A 15,628-nucleotide genomic window follows, 5' to 3' on the forward strand; every position below is an offset into this window, starting at 1 on the left:
GTGTATAATCAGCGGTGTAGAGGGGGTACTGTGAACCGCCCTTAAGTACCCAGTGTAAGTCGGCGTTGGTGACGTCATCAGGTGGGCAACAATGTTGCCATGTAACGGTAACCATAGCAACCGGACTGAACAATTAAGCCGGATAGCAGGTCAAGTAACAGGTGTCAGGGGCAAGTCAAGAGAATGTATTGGCAATGTCCCGGGCATATACTAAGCAGAGAGTACAAAAATGGTCATTCATACCGGAAAGGTAGTAACCATGGTAGCCGGGGTAAACAATGCAACCGGGTAGCAGGCCATGTGTAAATGTCACAAATAACCCTTCGGTATGGGTTGACAACGTTAGCCCGTACATAGCAGGAGTGAAATAATGAATCAGAAGGATCATTCTAGCCATAATGTGGTAACCACGGCAAATAAGCTGGTCAAGTGCAGCTGTCAAAGGCAGGCTATACTACGCGGGGGAAGCCAATAAGTCCAAAGAGTCACCTAAACATATATTAGGAGGGGCTTAAAGACTGGGATGCAGAAGGCTCTACATGGCGGGATATGCTGCAGGTCAAGGAGGGCAGGTTGCACACAAGGAGTATATACAAAGGGGAGTATAAACAAAGGGGAGTGTGTGTGGATAGGGTCAGGGTGAGGTCAGTCGGGTGTGTGTATAGGTATAGTGTTAGTATGTGTGTCATGTAATGCAAGCAAGCCTATTTAGGTGGGTGTAGGGGTGTGGTTAGGGACCCCTACCAATATCTGAGTTCTTAACATAAGAGCTGAACATGGATAGAGGGGGAAATGACATATATAAGCATCAAACGGGGTGGGCAAAGGTACATTCCACTAATGGAAACAACCACAAAGCAGAGAGGGATGCAGAATACAGCATGAGATGGTATAAGGATCAGACAAGTCCATTTAATAGAATAGAGCATAGTCTATGTTAGTGTTGAGCCCCTTGGGTATAAGGGTTTCTAGGCGGTGAATCCACCTGGCTTCTTTTTTCAAAAGTTCATGGTTCCTGTCACCCCCTCTTGTTAGAGGTGGTGTCCAGTCAATGAGGATAGTCCTAAGCATAGCTACCGTGTGGCCTAATTGTAAAAAGTGGCGTGCAACCGGTTGATCGCTCATTTTTTCTTTGAGAGCCTTTCTGATAGCACTGCGATGATTAGCTAATCTTTCGCGAAAGGAAGTGCTCGTTTTGTCAACATAGTAGAGGCCACACGGGCTAATAATCAAGTAGACCACATATTCAGTGGTGCAAGTTAATCTGTGCTGTATCGGTATGGGTCTTCCATTGTGCGGGTGGTGGAATCGTGCACCTGTTATAAAGGAATTGCAGGTGACACAGTTGCCACAACTGTAGCAGCCCTTCTTGGGTGTTGGTAGCCATCCTTTATGTATCCGGTTAGGTTCAAACGTTGTACAATATGCAAATTCCTATTAGACTTTGTTCTCTGAGTTTCCTTTGGTGAACTGCTTTACATATTAACTTCATTGAAATTTACATAATGCCTTGTAGCCTTTACCTCTTTTTGAGGATCTAATCTGCAGTTAGTAGTTTCCAACACACAGTAGACGTTTACATATGACCATGTACTTATATACACCCCAGGAATCTTTTCTGTCTACCTTTATATGTTCAACCGTTATGCATTATTTTCCTTTTTTTTTCTTTCTCATTCTATATAAACAACTTATGTTAGATACCATTGTTGGGTGATGTGTTCTTGTAACTTGAGGAACCCACTGTTATATCTGTATCTTTCTGTATTTCCCTATATAGAACAGTCTTGACAAAGGTCCCTGCGAGGACCGAAACGTTGACTGGATTTGTAAAATAAAGATTATGTTATTTAAGACCTGTGTGTGCCTCTTCTCTACCAAAGTATATATACATATATATAAATATATATACATATATAATTTTCCAGGAACCTACAAGTTTTAAGTTAAACAAATGCAATTCAACATATCTATCCATACATTGCAGGTGAAAGTATTGATTGTTTTGTACAGGGTGAAACAACAATATCAATTTACAAGCGTAAATTTTAACTTTTAAGTTTCAACATAATAGCAAAACTTGTTAATGAACTATTTATTTATTAAAGCTGGAGCAGTCGACATGCGGCTCGTATATTTCACCCATCGCCCGCTAATTTTGCGTTGCAAATCGGTATCACATATTCAGCGCAAGAGAAATTTTACTCCATTTTCACCTCGCCACACATAGGCAGGCGCAGCAAGCCTTGCGCTGGATATGTGAGCATCGTAACTGCCTAAAAGTATTAACAAAGACCTAATGCTTGCGCAATATGTATCTACCTGTTAACCGCCATGCCCCACCGCAATAACTAATAAAATATATTAACCCCTAATCTGCCAACCCCCACATTGCAAATATCTAATTAACCTATTAAACTCTAATCCGCCAACCCCCCACAACGCTATATACCCAATAAACACCTAGATTACGAGTTTTGCGTTTGTGTTTTAACACTGAAAATATGGCCATTTCAGAGTTAAAACAGCAACGCAGCCATTACACAATCCGTTTTGCAATCTGAGACCAGTAGTTATCAGTTTTATGCAACAAAACTGTTAGACAAAACTCATAACTAAAGTGTTACAAAATACATTAACACCCATAAACTACCTATTAACCCCTAAACCGAGGCCCTCCTGCATTGCAAGCACTATTTTAAAGTTATTAACCATAATCTGCCGCTCCCGACATCGCTGCCACTATTACAATTTATTAATCCCTATTCCTCCTATCCCCGATATCGTCGCCACTATACTAAAGTTATTATCCCCTTTTCCCTTGCACCCCAACATCGCCCACACTATAATAAAGATATCAACCCCTATTCCTCCGCTCCCCAAAATCACGGCCACTAAATAAAGTTATTAACCCCTAAACCACATTGCCAAAACCTAGTTTTTGGCGATGTTAGGGGCTGTTGGTTTAGGGGTTCATAAGTTTATTTAGTGGCAGTGATGTGGGAAGCCAGAGGTTTAGGGGTTAATAACTTTATTTAGTGGCAGCGATGTCGGGAGCAGCGGAATAGGGGTTAATATCTTTATTATAGTGTGGGCGATGTTGTGGTGCCCGGGAATAGGGGTTAATAACTTTATTATAGTGGCGGGAGCGGCAGATTAGGGGTTAATAGATTAATTTAGGTGGCGTCGATGTTGGAGACAGCGATGTCGAGGGCGGCAAATTAGGGGTGTTTAGATGTAGGGTTTATGATAGGGTGTTAGGTTTAAACGTAAATTTTTTTTCACCTAGACATCAATGGGGTTGCGTTACGGAGCTTTTCATTCCGTGATCGTAGGTGTTAGTTTTTTTTCTAACACCCTCTCCCCATTTATATCTATGGGGAAAGCGTGCATGAGCACGTCAAAGCAGCGCTTGTATTTTGTGCGGTATGGAGCTCATCGCCACCATATTGCACGCATAAGGCGGCTTTTTCAAAACTCGTAATGGCAGCACTATGGTGGGAGAAATAACGCAACTTTTTTGTGTTAGTTTCGCACCCTCTATAGCACAAAACTTGTAATCTAGGTGTAAGTGATTAACCCCTAAACCGCCATCACTCACAACGCAAACTACTTTATAAATCTATTAACCTCTAATCCGCCACCCCCACAATGCAATACAATTATTTACACTGTTAACCCCTAAACCACTGACTCCACATTGCAATAAACCTAATTAACATATTAACCCCTAAACCGCCTACCCCCCACAACACAAATAACTAATTTATAAATCACTAAGTCTCCTAACCTAACACCCCCTAAATTAACCCCAATTACATCAAATAATAAAATACTAAGTTAAAATTAAAATAAAAATCCTAACAATACTTAAAAAAAACTAAGATTAAATTAAAATAAAAAAATTAAAAAGTCTAAAATTACAGAAAAAAATAAACCAAATTATCAAAAATAAAAAAAAATAAACCTAATCTAAGACCCCTATGAAAATAAAAAAGCCACCCAAAATAAAAACACCCTCTAATCTAAACTAAACTACCATTAGCCCTTAAAAGGGCCTATTGTAGGGCATTGCCCTAAATAAAACAGCTCTTTTATATAAAAAAAACTAAGTCCCCCCTAATAGTAAAACCCACCCACCAGACTCCCTAAATAAAAAAAAAACTAACCTTTAAAAGGGCAATCAGCTCTTTTGCAGCCCAAAAAATTCCTAATCTTAAAAAAAAGCCACCCCAAAAAAAACAAAAACTAAGTCTAACCCCCAAATATGTACTCACGGTTCCTGAAGTCCAACAGAGAAGGTCTTCTCCAAGGCGGTGAAGTCTTCTTCCTGGCGGCGACATCTTCTTCCAGAGCGGGGACCTCTTCTATCTTCATCCAGGACCAAGGCGACGTGGAACGGGGGTGACCGCGGAACAAGACCGGCAACCGTGGAGCCATCCAACATGGAGGATCCTCTTTGTGCGATCGTCGCCGCACACTGAAGATTGAATGCAAGCTGCCCGTTTATATATGGGGTACCTTGCATTCCTATTGGCGGAAAAATTCAAATCAGCCAATAGGATGAGAGCTACTGAAATCCTATTAGCTAATTCAAATCAGCCAAAAGGATTTCAATAGCTCTCATCCTATTGGCTGATTTGAATTTTTCAGCCAATAGTCACAGTCTTGTTCCGTGGTCACCTCCGCTCCACGTCGCCTTGGTCCTGGATGAAGTTAGAAGAGGTCCCCGCGCTGAAAGAAGATGTCACAACCTGGAAGAAGACTGCATGGAAAAAGACTTTCTCCGCCGGACTTCAGGAACAGTGAGTACCTATTTGGGGGTTAGACTGTTTGTTTTTTGTTTTTTGGGGTGTTTTTTTTTTAGATTAGGGATTTTTTGGGCTGCAAAAGAGCTGATTGCCATTGTAAGGGTAATTCCCATACAATTGGTAGTTTAGTTTTTTTTTTAGTGTTAGGTTTTTTTATTTTGGGGAATTTGGTGGGTGGGGGGATTTACTTTTAGGGGGACTTAGTAATTGTTTAATGTAAAAGAGCTGTTTAACTTAGGGCAATGCCCTACAAAAGGCCCTTTTAAGGGCTATTGCTAGTTTAGTTTAGATTGGGGTGCTTTTATTTTGGGGAACTTTTTTATTTACATAGGGGTATTAGATTAGGTTTAATTTTTTTATTTTTGATAATTTGGTTTATTTTTTTCTGTAGTTTTAGACTTTTTTATTTTTTGTAATTTTAGATTTATTTATTTTAATTTAATCTTAGCTTTTTTTTAAGTAATATTAGATTTTTTATTTTAATTTTATTATTTTATGTAATTGGAGTTAATTTAAGGGGTGTTATGTTAGGGAGATTAGTGATTAAATTAGTTATTTGTGTTGTGGGGGATGGAGATTAGTGATTAAATTAGTTATTTGTGTTGTGGGGGGATGGTGGTTTAGGAGTTAATAGGTTAATTAGGTTTATTGCAATGTGGGGGTTAGTGGTTTAGGGGTTAATAGTGTGATTAGGTTTATTGTGTTGTGTGGGGATGGCGGATTAGGGGCTAATACATTTATTAAGTAGTTTTTGTTGTGGGGGGATGACGGTTTAAGGGTTAATACATTTATTAGGTAGATTGCGATGGGGGGATGGCGGATTAGGGGATAATAGTTTATTAAGGAATATTGCATTGTGGGGGGTTGGCGATTTAGAGGTTAATACATTTATTGGTATTTTCTATGTGGGGTGATGGCAGGTATAGGGGTTTTTATGTGTCAGGTATATTTTTGGGAGGCAGGTTAGACTTTTACGGGTGATGTAGGATTTTTTTTGTGTTTTTCTAAACTGCTGTAAGTCACTGGCGACTCGAGAAGTGTGTATTTCCGCACATTTCTGGACATCACCAGTTTATCTGACTTACGGCAGTATATGAACTGCCGTTGCCGTTTATGTGATTCCCTGATATGCAAGGTGAATTTATGGGTGACGGGGGGTTCAGCAGTTGCGCTGAAGCCTACGCCGCATATGTAATCTCGCCCATAATGTTCATGTGTATAGGATACAGTATTTATGTGCATTAAATTGATTGTTATACTTTTTTTTTTTTTTTACTTTTTTTACTTTATTTAAACATATTTTTACATTTTGCAAGGTTTCATTCTGGAATCAAAATTCAAAGTATAGAGTAATAATAATATATCAAAGAAGAAAGTGGCTGCAACTTTTCTCATTTACAATATGGGGCTTTACACTGTTCTCACACTGTAAATGGTGCTTTGTTAAAATTAAGTTTTACAACATTAAAACTATTAAGCCGCTTCATTTATGTAAAACTATAAATTCTTACTGTGGACAACAGTGCAAGTTAATTGTTTTCTGAACAGTGAGTACAATAAATGGCACACCAAATGGCAAGGGGAGGCATTTGTACTTCATATACTTACTACAATGTAAAAGGCAGCAGCACATATATTAACTAATGCTTAATTTAGCAAAAGAGAATCAAAACGTACAACGCTTCTGACCTACATGTCCTTAAAGGGACACTAAACCCACATTTTGTATTTCATGTCCTTAAAGGGACACTAAACCCACATTTTGTATTTCATGATTCAGATAGAGCATGCAATTTTAAGCAACTTTCTAATTTACTCCTATTATCAAATTTTCTTCATTCTCTTGCTATCTTTATTTAAAAAGCAGGAATGTAAAGCCTAAGAGCCGGACCATTTTTGTTCAGAACCTGGGTTATGTTTGCTTATTGGTTTGCTAAATGTAGCCACCAATCAGCAAGTGCTATCCAGAATGCTAAACCTAAAATGGGCTGGCTCCTAAGCTTTAAATTACTGCTTTTTAAATAAAAATAGCAAGAGAACGAAGAAATATTGATAGTAGGAATAAATTAGAAAGTTGCTTAAATTTGAATGCTCTAATGCCTATTTAACAAAGGTCTGTCAGACCTGATCCGACAATGCGGATCAGGTCAGACAGACCTCGCTGAATGCGGAGAGCAATACGCTCTCCGTATTCAGCACTGCACCAGTAGCTCTTGTGAGCTGCTGGTGCAACGCCGCCCACTGCAGACTAGCGGCCAATCGGCCGCCAGCAGGGGGTGTCAATCAACCCGATCGAATTGTGGCGATCTCTGTCCGCTTCATCAAAGCAGACGGACGGGTTATGGAGCTTGATAAATGGGCCTCATTATCTGAATCATGAAAGAAAAAAATTGGGTTTAGTATCCCTTTAATCATGTAAGAATATACAAACACAGCCATGTTGAAAAATACCCTGCTACCCCTCCCATGATATCTTTTTGTTAACCGTACTCAAATATTGCAATTTATTTAAAGTAACAAAGCACATTTTGTATACAAAACAGAGAAAGATCCCATTCCCTATTCATACGATGAGGGATTTTAGTATCTACATGGAAGATTTTTTTAATTTTTATTTTATGCAATAGCTGTGACTTAGGCAAAGAAATAATTTCGTATAGACTATAAAAAATTTAGAGGGGCCGAATTATCAAGCTCTGAAAGACCGCTGCTCCATAATTTGTCCGCCTGCTCTGAGGCTGTGGACATCAATCCGGCCAATCCTATACGATCAGGCTGATTGACATTCCCTGCTAGTGGCCGATTGGCCACGAATCTGCAGAGGGCGGCATTGCTTGTGCAATGATAAATGCCGACAGCGTATGCTGTCTGCATTCATCGATGTCTGTCGGCCATGACCGATGATAAATCGACCCCTTAGGGTCAGATTACAAATGGAGCACTAATACTACTTGGGCAAAATCTATACTACTTTCACTTTTCCTCTGGTATTACAAGTCAGTTTTTAAAGGGACATGAAAATCATATTTTTGTTTTATAATTCAGACAGACTATACATTTAAAAAAAAAAGTTTCCTGTTTACTTCTATTATGAATTTTATAGGGGGTTTTCATGGTATGCTTTGTTGAGGAAAATATGTAGGTAGGTAGCATAGTGTGCACATGTCTGAAGAACTATATGGCAGCCGTTTTACAATAACGCTTTAGAGCACTAAATGGCAGCAGTGTTTGGACAATGTATAAATGTTAAAAGCATTCTTGCAAAACTGTTGCCACATGTAAAGGATACCAAGATAATGAAATAACCTTGATAATAAAAGTAAATTGGATAATAATTGGATAAATAACCTTGATAATAGAAGTAAATTGGTATTGCTCGACTTAGAATGCAATTAAGATTTCCTATCTGTGCTTTTCTGACACAGACAAGGCTGACACATCACAACAAATATTTCACTATCCAAAATCCATTCTTACTTATATTTATATTAAACTAAAGCACAAAGGGAAATAAATAGTTATGGATTATTATTCACCTCTGTGATTTTCTGGCTAAATAGCTGTACTTTTGTCTATTTTAGAGATATCTTTTTACTCCCTGATGTTTGTTTTAGATCATTTTCCATTACCCTTGGCTATTATTGAAGACAGATGAGCTCCTTCTCCATCAGTCTGTATTAAACAAATATATTTCTTGTAATTGTTTCAGTGCTGAAGAAAAAGCTGTGCTCTCCATTGTATAATAATCTTAAATATTCTCATATTTGTATGAAATATTTATATGTTTTAATTGCTTCTCTTTTTAGTTCTCATCAGTCTATGGATGGATGTGATCAGTGGATTTGGTATTCAGCTTGTTCCTCAGGATCCACAGGTTGGACAGAATGTCACCTTGAGTGTCACTGGAATTAAAGGAACAATAAAAAGTTTCACCTGGTATAAAGGTGAAACAGCAGATACTGATAACCAAATCTTCTTCAACATTAATAATAACATAGCTCTAGGAGCTCAAAACTTTTCTCGAGCCAATGGTCTTCCTAATGCCTCATTACACATCTCAGACCTAATGAAAACAGACCAGGGTTACTACACTGTGACAGTACAAACAATGAATAAATCAGAAGCCACTATACTACTACTGGTTTATGGTGAGTAAATTAATATTTTTATTATTTTCTTACACTATGATATTTGCCTGCTGCAACCAAAGCAAAAACAAAGCAGAGCACTATATCCTCTAATCCTCTACTGTGCAGACTCATCCAGCCTTTCATGGTGAGTTCCAAACAAATCAATTGGAAAAAGAAAAAAATCTAAAGCCTCAAAAAAATCTAAAATCCGGCACTCCTCATATTAAAGGGACATGAAACCCCAAATGATTATTTTATGACTGAGTAAGAGCATACCATTTAAAAAAAAGTTTCCAATTTGCTTCAATTATCAAATTTGTTTCATCCTCCTTTTATTGTTTGTTGAACAGTTATCTAGATAGGTAGCATGCACATATCTGGAGCACTACATAATGCTAAAGTATAATAATTCTTGCAGAGCTACTGCCATATAGTGCTGCAGACATGTGCACGCTCCTGAGCCTATCTTTTTGAAATTCAACAAAAGATACAAAAGAGAATGAAGAAAATGTAATAACAAAATTAAATTGGAAAGTTGCTTAAAATGTATGTTGAATCATGAAAGAAAAAAATGGGGATTTAGTCTCCTTAAAATACAGAAAATCTGTGAAAATAATGCACAGTGAACACAAACTAAAGTGTGAAAATACAAAGTAAAAAATAGATAGGAAGGGCTCCATTTATTAAGCAGGGGATGCTGCTTCGGACTGAGGCTCATTGTTTTAGGTCCACCTGAAAGGAAGTTAAGAAGCAGAAGTTGAAATACCGCTGCTCCTTAACCTGTCCACCACATAAAAGGTGGGGGATTGAATTCATCCCGATCCAATATGATTGGGATGATTGACAGCCCCTGCTAGTTGCCGATTGGCCGCCAGTGAGCGGCATTGCACAAGCATTTCTGGTGAAATGCTTGTGCAATGATAAATGCGAACAGTGTATTTCAGCACCCTGGGTAGCACTTGGTGATTGGTAGCTACAATTAGCCACCAATCAGCAAGTGCTACCCAGGTACTAAAACAAAAAAGGTCTGGCTCCTAAGCTTACATTCCCGCTTTTTCAAATAAAGATACTAAGAGAACAAAGAAAATTGATAACAGGAGTTAATTACAAAGTTGCTTAAAACTGCATGCTCTATCTGAATCATGAAAGAAAAAAATTGGGTTTCATATCTCTTTAATAGCTGCATACAAAATAGATTGTTCCAAACCATAAAACCATTGTCAGTGCCATAGCAGAGTGTGCAGGACTACTATCTCAGCTTCAACTGAGCTGGGGAATGTGTGACACAAGTTAATGGGGAGGAGCTGCCGGTGACGCTGTGCGTGCAGCAAGTACTCTGCTTCATCACTCAGAGCAGGTCTAGGCAGGGACTCCTTGCTGCACCTTCTCTGAATAACCAATGTTTAAACTGCCACAAATCAGAAGAAAGAGCACAAACAGCTCCTCCACACTAGGTAAGGAGCTATGCTGATTTGTTGTAAAATTGTTTGCATCTTTGCATTATTTAGTCAGACAGTAATCTTCATATTTTCGCACTCTGTATTGTCTGTAGCTTACTGATTTTAACATGAGTTTTAAACATATACCACTTCTTACACACAGTGCAAAAAATATGAAAATTGCTGTTAGAATAAATAATACAAAAATCAATTTTCCCCCCAACAGCTCACCCAGTCAGGTGCTGTACATAATCAAACAGTAAGATCAGCTTCCCTGAGTATTTGCTGTGTCTCTCCTCCTGTTTATAGTAATTTGACACACTGCAGCCTTGCTCCTCCCCTGCACCTCTGCCCTCAGAGTGTCATTAGGAGTCCAGGATAACTTAGGAAGTATTGCTGCTTGCTATTAGGACAGTGGATCTAAGGTAGTTTTATGGTACTTCAGTTCATGCAGTTTTAAGACATTTTCCAATTTACTTCCATTATCAAATTGTGCACAGTCTTTTTATACGCACACTTTCTGGGAAACAAGATCCTACTGAGTATGTGCACAAGCTCACAGGGTATATGTATACTAGTCTGTGATTGGCTGATGTCTTCCACATGATACAAGGGGCCGTAAAATGGGAGGAAAAATAATCTACTGCTTTTTTGAAATTCATAGTAGGTGTTAAATAATTGTCTTTTTATTATGCACATGTTAATTATGTTATCCTATTGCATTGAGTGGTCCTTTAAGCACTCAGCTTAGCTATGCAATAGTGTAATATAGAGGAAAGTGATAATATATACAGCTGGACAGTTAAAAATAATTGATTAGGAGTTGACTTATGTTTCATTATAACTTTATTACAATAGTGCAATAATGCATCTATTTTATGGTCTTTTGGAAGAATTAATGACTGTTAATAGTAAAGGTTTTGTAAATATATGTGCACATGTATTATTTGTTTAAATTGGACACTTTAAAAAATTTTTGACCAGTTATGCAGACTGTTTTCTGCTTACTGGTATAAATTCTGAATTAAATTTATATTTTTTATACTTCAACACTTAAAAATTCAGTTTTTGCATATTGCTTTACTTCGTGTGACATCTCTTCTTATGACATCCAGGGGCGTATTACCACCTAGGCATACAAGGAACGGGCCTAGGGTGGCAGCTTAGGAGGGGGCGGCACTTTTTGGAGTGTGATAAATATATTTAGTGCGCAAAGTTACCGCGCTATTTAGGGATTCCCCTCTCAAGCAGCTGCAAACAGGATTTATAAACACCGGGCCCTGGTGAGGACTGCAGCTTGATTGGCAGCCGCTCTGTCCACAGACCTTCCTCACAGACCTACCAGAGGTGGGTGGAGTATGACAGCTGTTGCCGTGTTGTGGGAGCAGAAAGAAAGGTAACGTAACGTCTTTGCTGCACACTGCTGACAGGCTGGAAGAATTAGCTTTGAATTAGTGTAGTGAGAGAGGTTAAGCTTTAGGGCTTTTTTTTTAATATTGGTGTGTAGGAAGGCTTGTTACCAGTCTGTGGTATAGTTCATAGATTTTCCTGTCAGCTAGATAAACATCTGTACCTCCTCAGAACGGCTCGCCTCATTCCTGCTCCTAACTTTATGCCGACACTTGACCTTTTATGTCTTCAAATCTCCGGCCCTTAACCATCAACACACTCTAATACCAATCCTTCCAACTAAAACCCCTCATAAATAACAGACAACAGACTTAGCTTTGGTGCAAAAATTGGCCGCAGCCCCTTTATTAATAAATAACTTAGTAAAACTTTAATAACTTAATAAATAACAGTGCAAATAATTGTAAACATATTACACCTTAAACCCCAGCGGTGCTAGTCCCTCATTATTTTCTTAATTTAACTATGGCCGTTACTCTTTGTTTTACTGGACCCAACCGTGCAAATGGTTGGGCCCGTCAGCGATCCTCCATATCCAAGTTTCTAAGGAACCCCTTGCCCTTAGAAACCCTCACCTTGAATTCCCCAATGGGAATGCAAACTACCACCACACCAACCATTGGCCATAATTTATCTGTAATTTAAGGGCTAGCACCAGCACCCCCGCCACCGACTGGCCTGACACCTCAGCCCAGTCCCGCCAACCCACCAATCGCACATAACACCTCCTTAAAATTGAGGATAAACAGCTGCAGCCTGAAATCATTCAAATGTACACCATCAGGCATATAGAATTCACCCTCACCAACCTCCGCTAAGTCTGAGTGATGAACAACAGGACCACCAAGCCTCCGTACAAAAGCACCCATAATCTTATTTACTTTTCGTCTGCTCTTATCCAAACGCACAGGGTCCCAGGCTGCCCTCCACACCATCCTCGGCAAAATGTCCGACCATATAATTGTCAAAGAAGGGAACAAGCTCCTCAATCTACCAATGTCCCTTTTCATGTTTCTCAACAACTCTCTCTGCGGTAAAAAAACAAGATCATTGCCCCCAGCATGGTTTAACAACACAGTTGGAGGCTGAAAGCGCCTGCAATAATCCAACACCAGAGGCAGTAATCCATCCCATCTGAGCCCCCTCACACCAAACCATTTGACTTCACAACGAGATTTGGCAATACCCAACTGCAATCCATCCACCTTCACCGAAGCCGCCCTCTGGGCCCAATAAATAATAGAGTGGCCGACCAACCACAAATGCTCCACACCTAAAACACAGAAAACAAATGAACCACAAGAAAAAACTCCCTTCAAATACCCAATTCATGGCGAACATACAACCGAAAATGACCCGAACCCCACCTGCCAATCCCCTTAACTTCCGCCTCGGAAAGCCCCCTCATGGATGCTTCCGTCGCGGCCCCAATCCGAAAAGAGTGGGTTCCAAAATCGGCCGGATTGATTCCCAGCCGGCCCAAGGCTTTTTTAAGCACCGCCTTGAACTGAAACTGCGACAATGGCCTCCCGTCTAGATGGACTAACAATGAACCCCCAATTCCTGGCCGGACCCTCAAGTACTCTTGAACACAACGCCAAGGACAAACCACCAAACCACTGGGAAAAAGGACAATTGTCCTACCCTTCCCCAGCTGGTCCGTCTTACTTTTTCTCAAAAATATCTCCACCCTAGATTCAAATAAAATCACATCTGCAACGCCCAAGCCACCCATCAAATTCAAGTTCTTGCTAACTAATTCCGAGACCCGAAAAGCCCCGAAAAAGGCCAGAACATAAGCCACCCTGAACAAACACGTTTCAGAAACCGACAGGCACACGACTTCAAGAACATTAAACAACTTTTCAAGCAATGAAAAAGTAATCGGCCTCCTCCTATCCGGGGACGGGCCAACCAACCCCTTTTTCAAACCCTTCGAAACCTGCCGCACACAGAAAACCCTGGTAGCATCATGCAGACCAAACAGCTTAAAACAAAAGGACAAAGCTGCCATACGCCTATCCATAGCTGAAGGCAATAATCTTTGGGACCCCATTCCCACATCCATTCCAACAGGGCACCAGTAAGATCAGGACCCCTTTCACATATATCCCATACCCTCAGCCTGGACTCCCAATCCCACCACACTCTGGAGTAGGAAGCCCAAGTACCTGGAGCGAGCAAGGCCTTCACCAGTCCAGCCAATCTTCCACACCGAGCCTCCACAGAAAAACTGGGCACTGGCAACTGGTCGCGTCTGCAAGAGGGGCCAATTCCCGGAACCACTGCCACTGAAAGCGAGAGAGGGAATCGGCTATAGGATTATCAACACCTGGGATATGTTTAGCCTTAATGCACACATTCATCCTCAAACACTTCAAAACCAACAGACGCAGCAAGCGCAACACCGGCAAAGATGAAGCTGTCAAGGTATTCAAAGCATAAACAACCCCCATGTTGTCCGTCGAGAACACCACCGACCGATTACACAATTCAACCTCCCAAACATACAGAGACACCACAATTGGGAAGAGCTCCAAGAAAACCAAATTCTTCACTAAACCACAAGAAAACCACTCCTCCGGCCAACTGGCCGCACACCAATAGCCCATAAAGTAAGCTCCGAAACCACAACTACCAGCCGAATCCGTCATGAGTCCCAACTCCTCATTCGACACCCTAGGTGCTTGAATCAATGCAGAGCCATTGAAACCCAACAAGAAATATCGCCACACTCTTAAGTCATCCTTCAACTCCCTTGACAACCGCACAAAATGGTGCGGCTTAACGACACCCGCAGTGGCCAAGGACAACCGCCTGCAAAAAACCCTCCCCATGGGGATGATCCTGCACGCAAAATTGAACTTGCCAACCAACGACTGGAGATTATGTAACGTGATCTTCTTTGCCAACAAACAGCGGTCAACAACCTCCAGCAAATCTTTTATTTTATCACCGAGAAGTCTGCACTCCATGTTTATGGAGTCAATCGTAATACCCAGGAAATCCAGGGTCGACACAGGCCCCTCCAATTTCTCACTGGCAATTGGCACACCGAAGTCCAACGCCACCTGACAGCAAACATTGTGCAGCCGCCTACAAACATCCGACCCAGCCGGGCCCACAAACAAGAAATCGTCAAGGTAATGCACCAGTGACGACAAGCCCGACCGAACTGAGACCACCCATTCCAGGAACGTACTAAACTGCTCGAAAAGCGAACATGAAATGGAGCAGCCCATAGGCAAACACAAATCCACATAGTACGAGCCTTCCACACAACAACCCAGCAAACGATGCAAGGACGGGTGCACAGGCAACAACCGGAATGCCGCCTCAATGTCAATTTTTGCCAACAAGGCAGAAGGCCCCACCTCCCTTACCAACGCCACCGCCTGGTCAAAAGAGGCATATTTTACCGACGCCAGTTCCTGAGGGATCCCATCATTCACCGATCCCCCTTTAGGAAAAGAGAGATGATGAATTAGCCTGAACTTACCAGGCTCCCTCTGGGTAACCACCCAAAGCGGAGATATTCTCAAATCCGCAATGGGAGGACAATCAAACGGACCAGCCATACGCCCCAAGGACACTTCCTTGTGCAATTTTTCCCATACCACCTCCGGCCACAAGCGGGCAAACTTTAAATTTCCCCTGAAAACCCGACTACCCCCCCTGCGACGGAATAATAAAACCAAACTAAAAACCATGGTACAAGACCGACGCTGTCTCACGACAGCCCCGCCGCCTAGCATACAGGACGAGCCAATGCTCCATCGCGTCTAGCCTCACCGGAGTCACCCCCTTTTTCAGCCGTATCACCTGCTCCACCAGCCTT

The 15,628-nt window shown here is 40.9% G+C and overlaps 1 protein-coding gene across 2 annotated transcripts in view; it reads left to right on the forward strand.

Annotated features, from left to right (window-relative positions):
* The window catches only part of LOC128638738 (carcinoembryonic antigen-related cell adhesion molecule 1), a 465,051-nt gene that overhangs the window by 117,634 nt on the left and 331,789 nt on the right, over window positions 1–15,628 (forward strand). For both annotated transcript variants that reach the window (XM_053690871.1, XM_053690872.1), the window contains exon 2: window positions 8,618–8,959. In XM_053690871.1, the coding sequence (XP_053546846.1) occupies window positions 8,618–8,959 (342 nt within the window). The remainder of the gene's footprint in view (window positions 1–8,617; window positions 8,960–15,628) is intronic.

Source organism: Bombina bombina, chromosome 8 (assembly GCF_027579735.1).
Source record: "Bombina bombina isolate aBomBom1 chromosome 8, aBomBom1.pri, whole genome shotgun sequence".
NCBI lineage: Eukaryota > Metazoa > Chordata > Amphibia > Anura > Bombinatoridae > Bombina > Bombina bombina.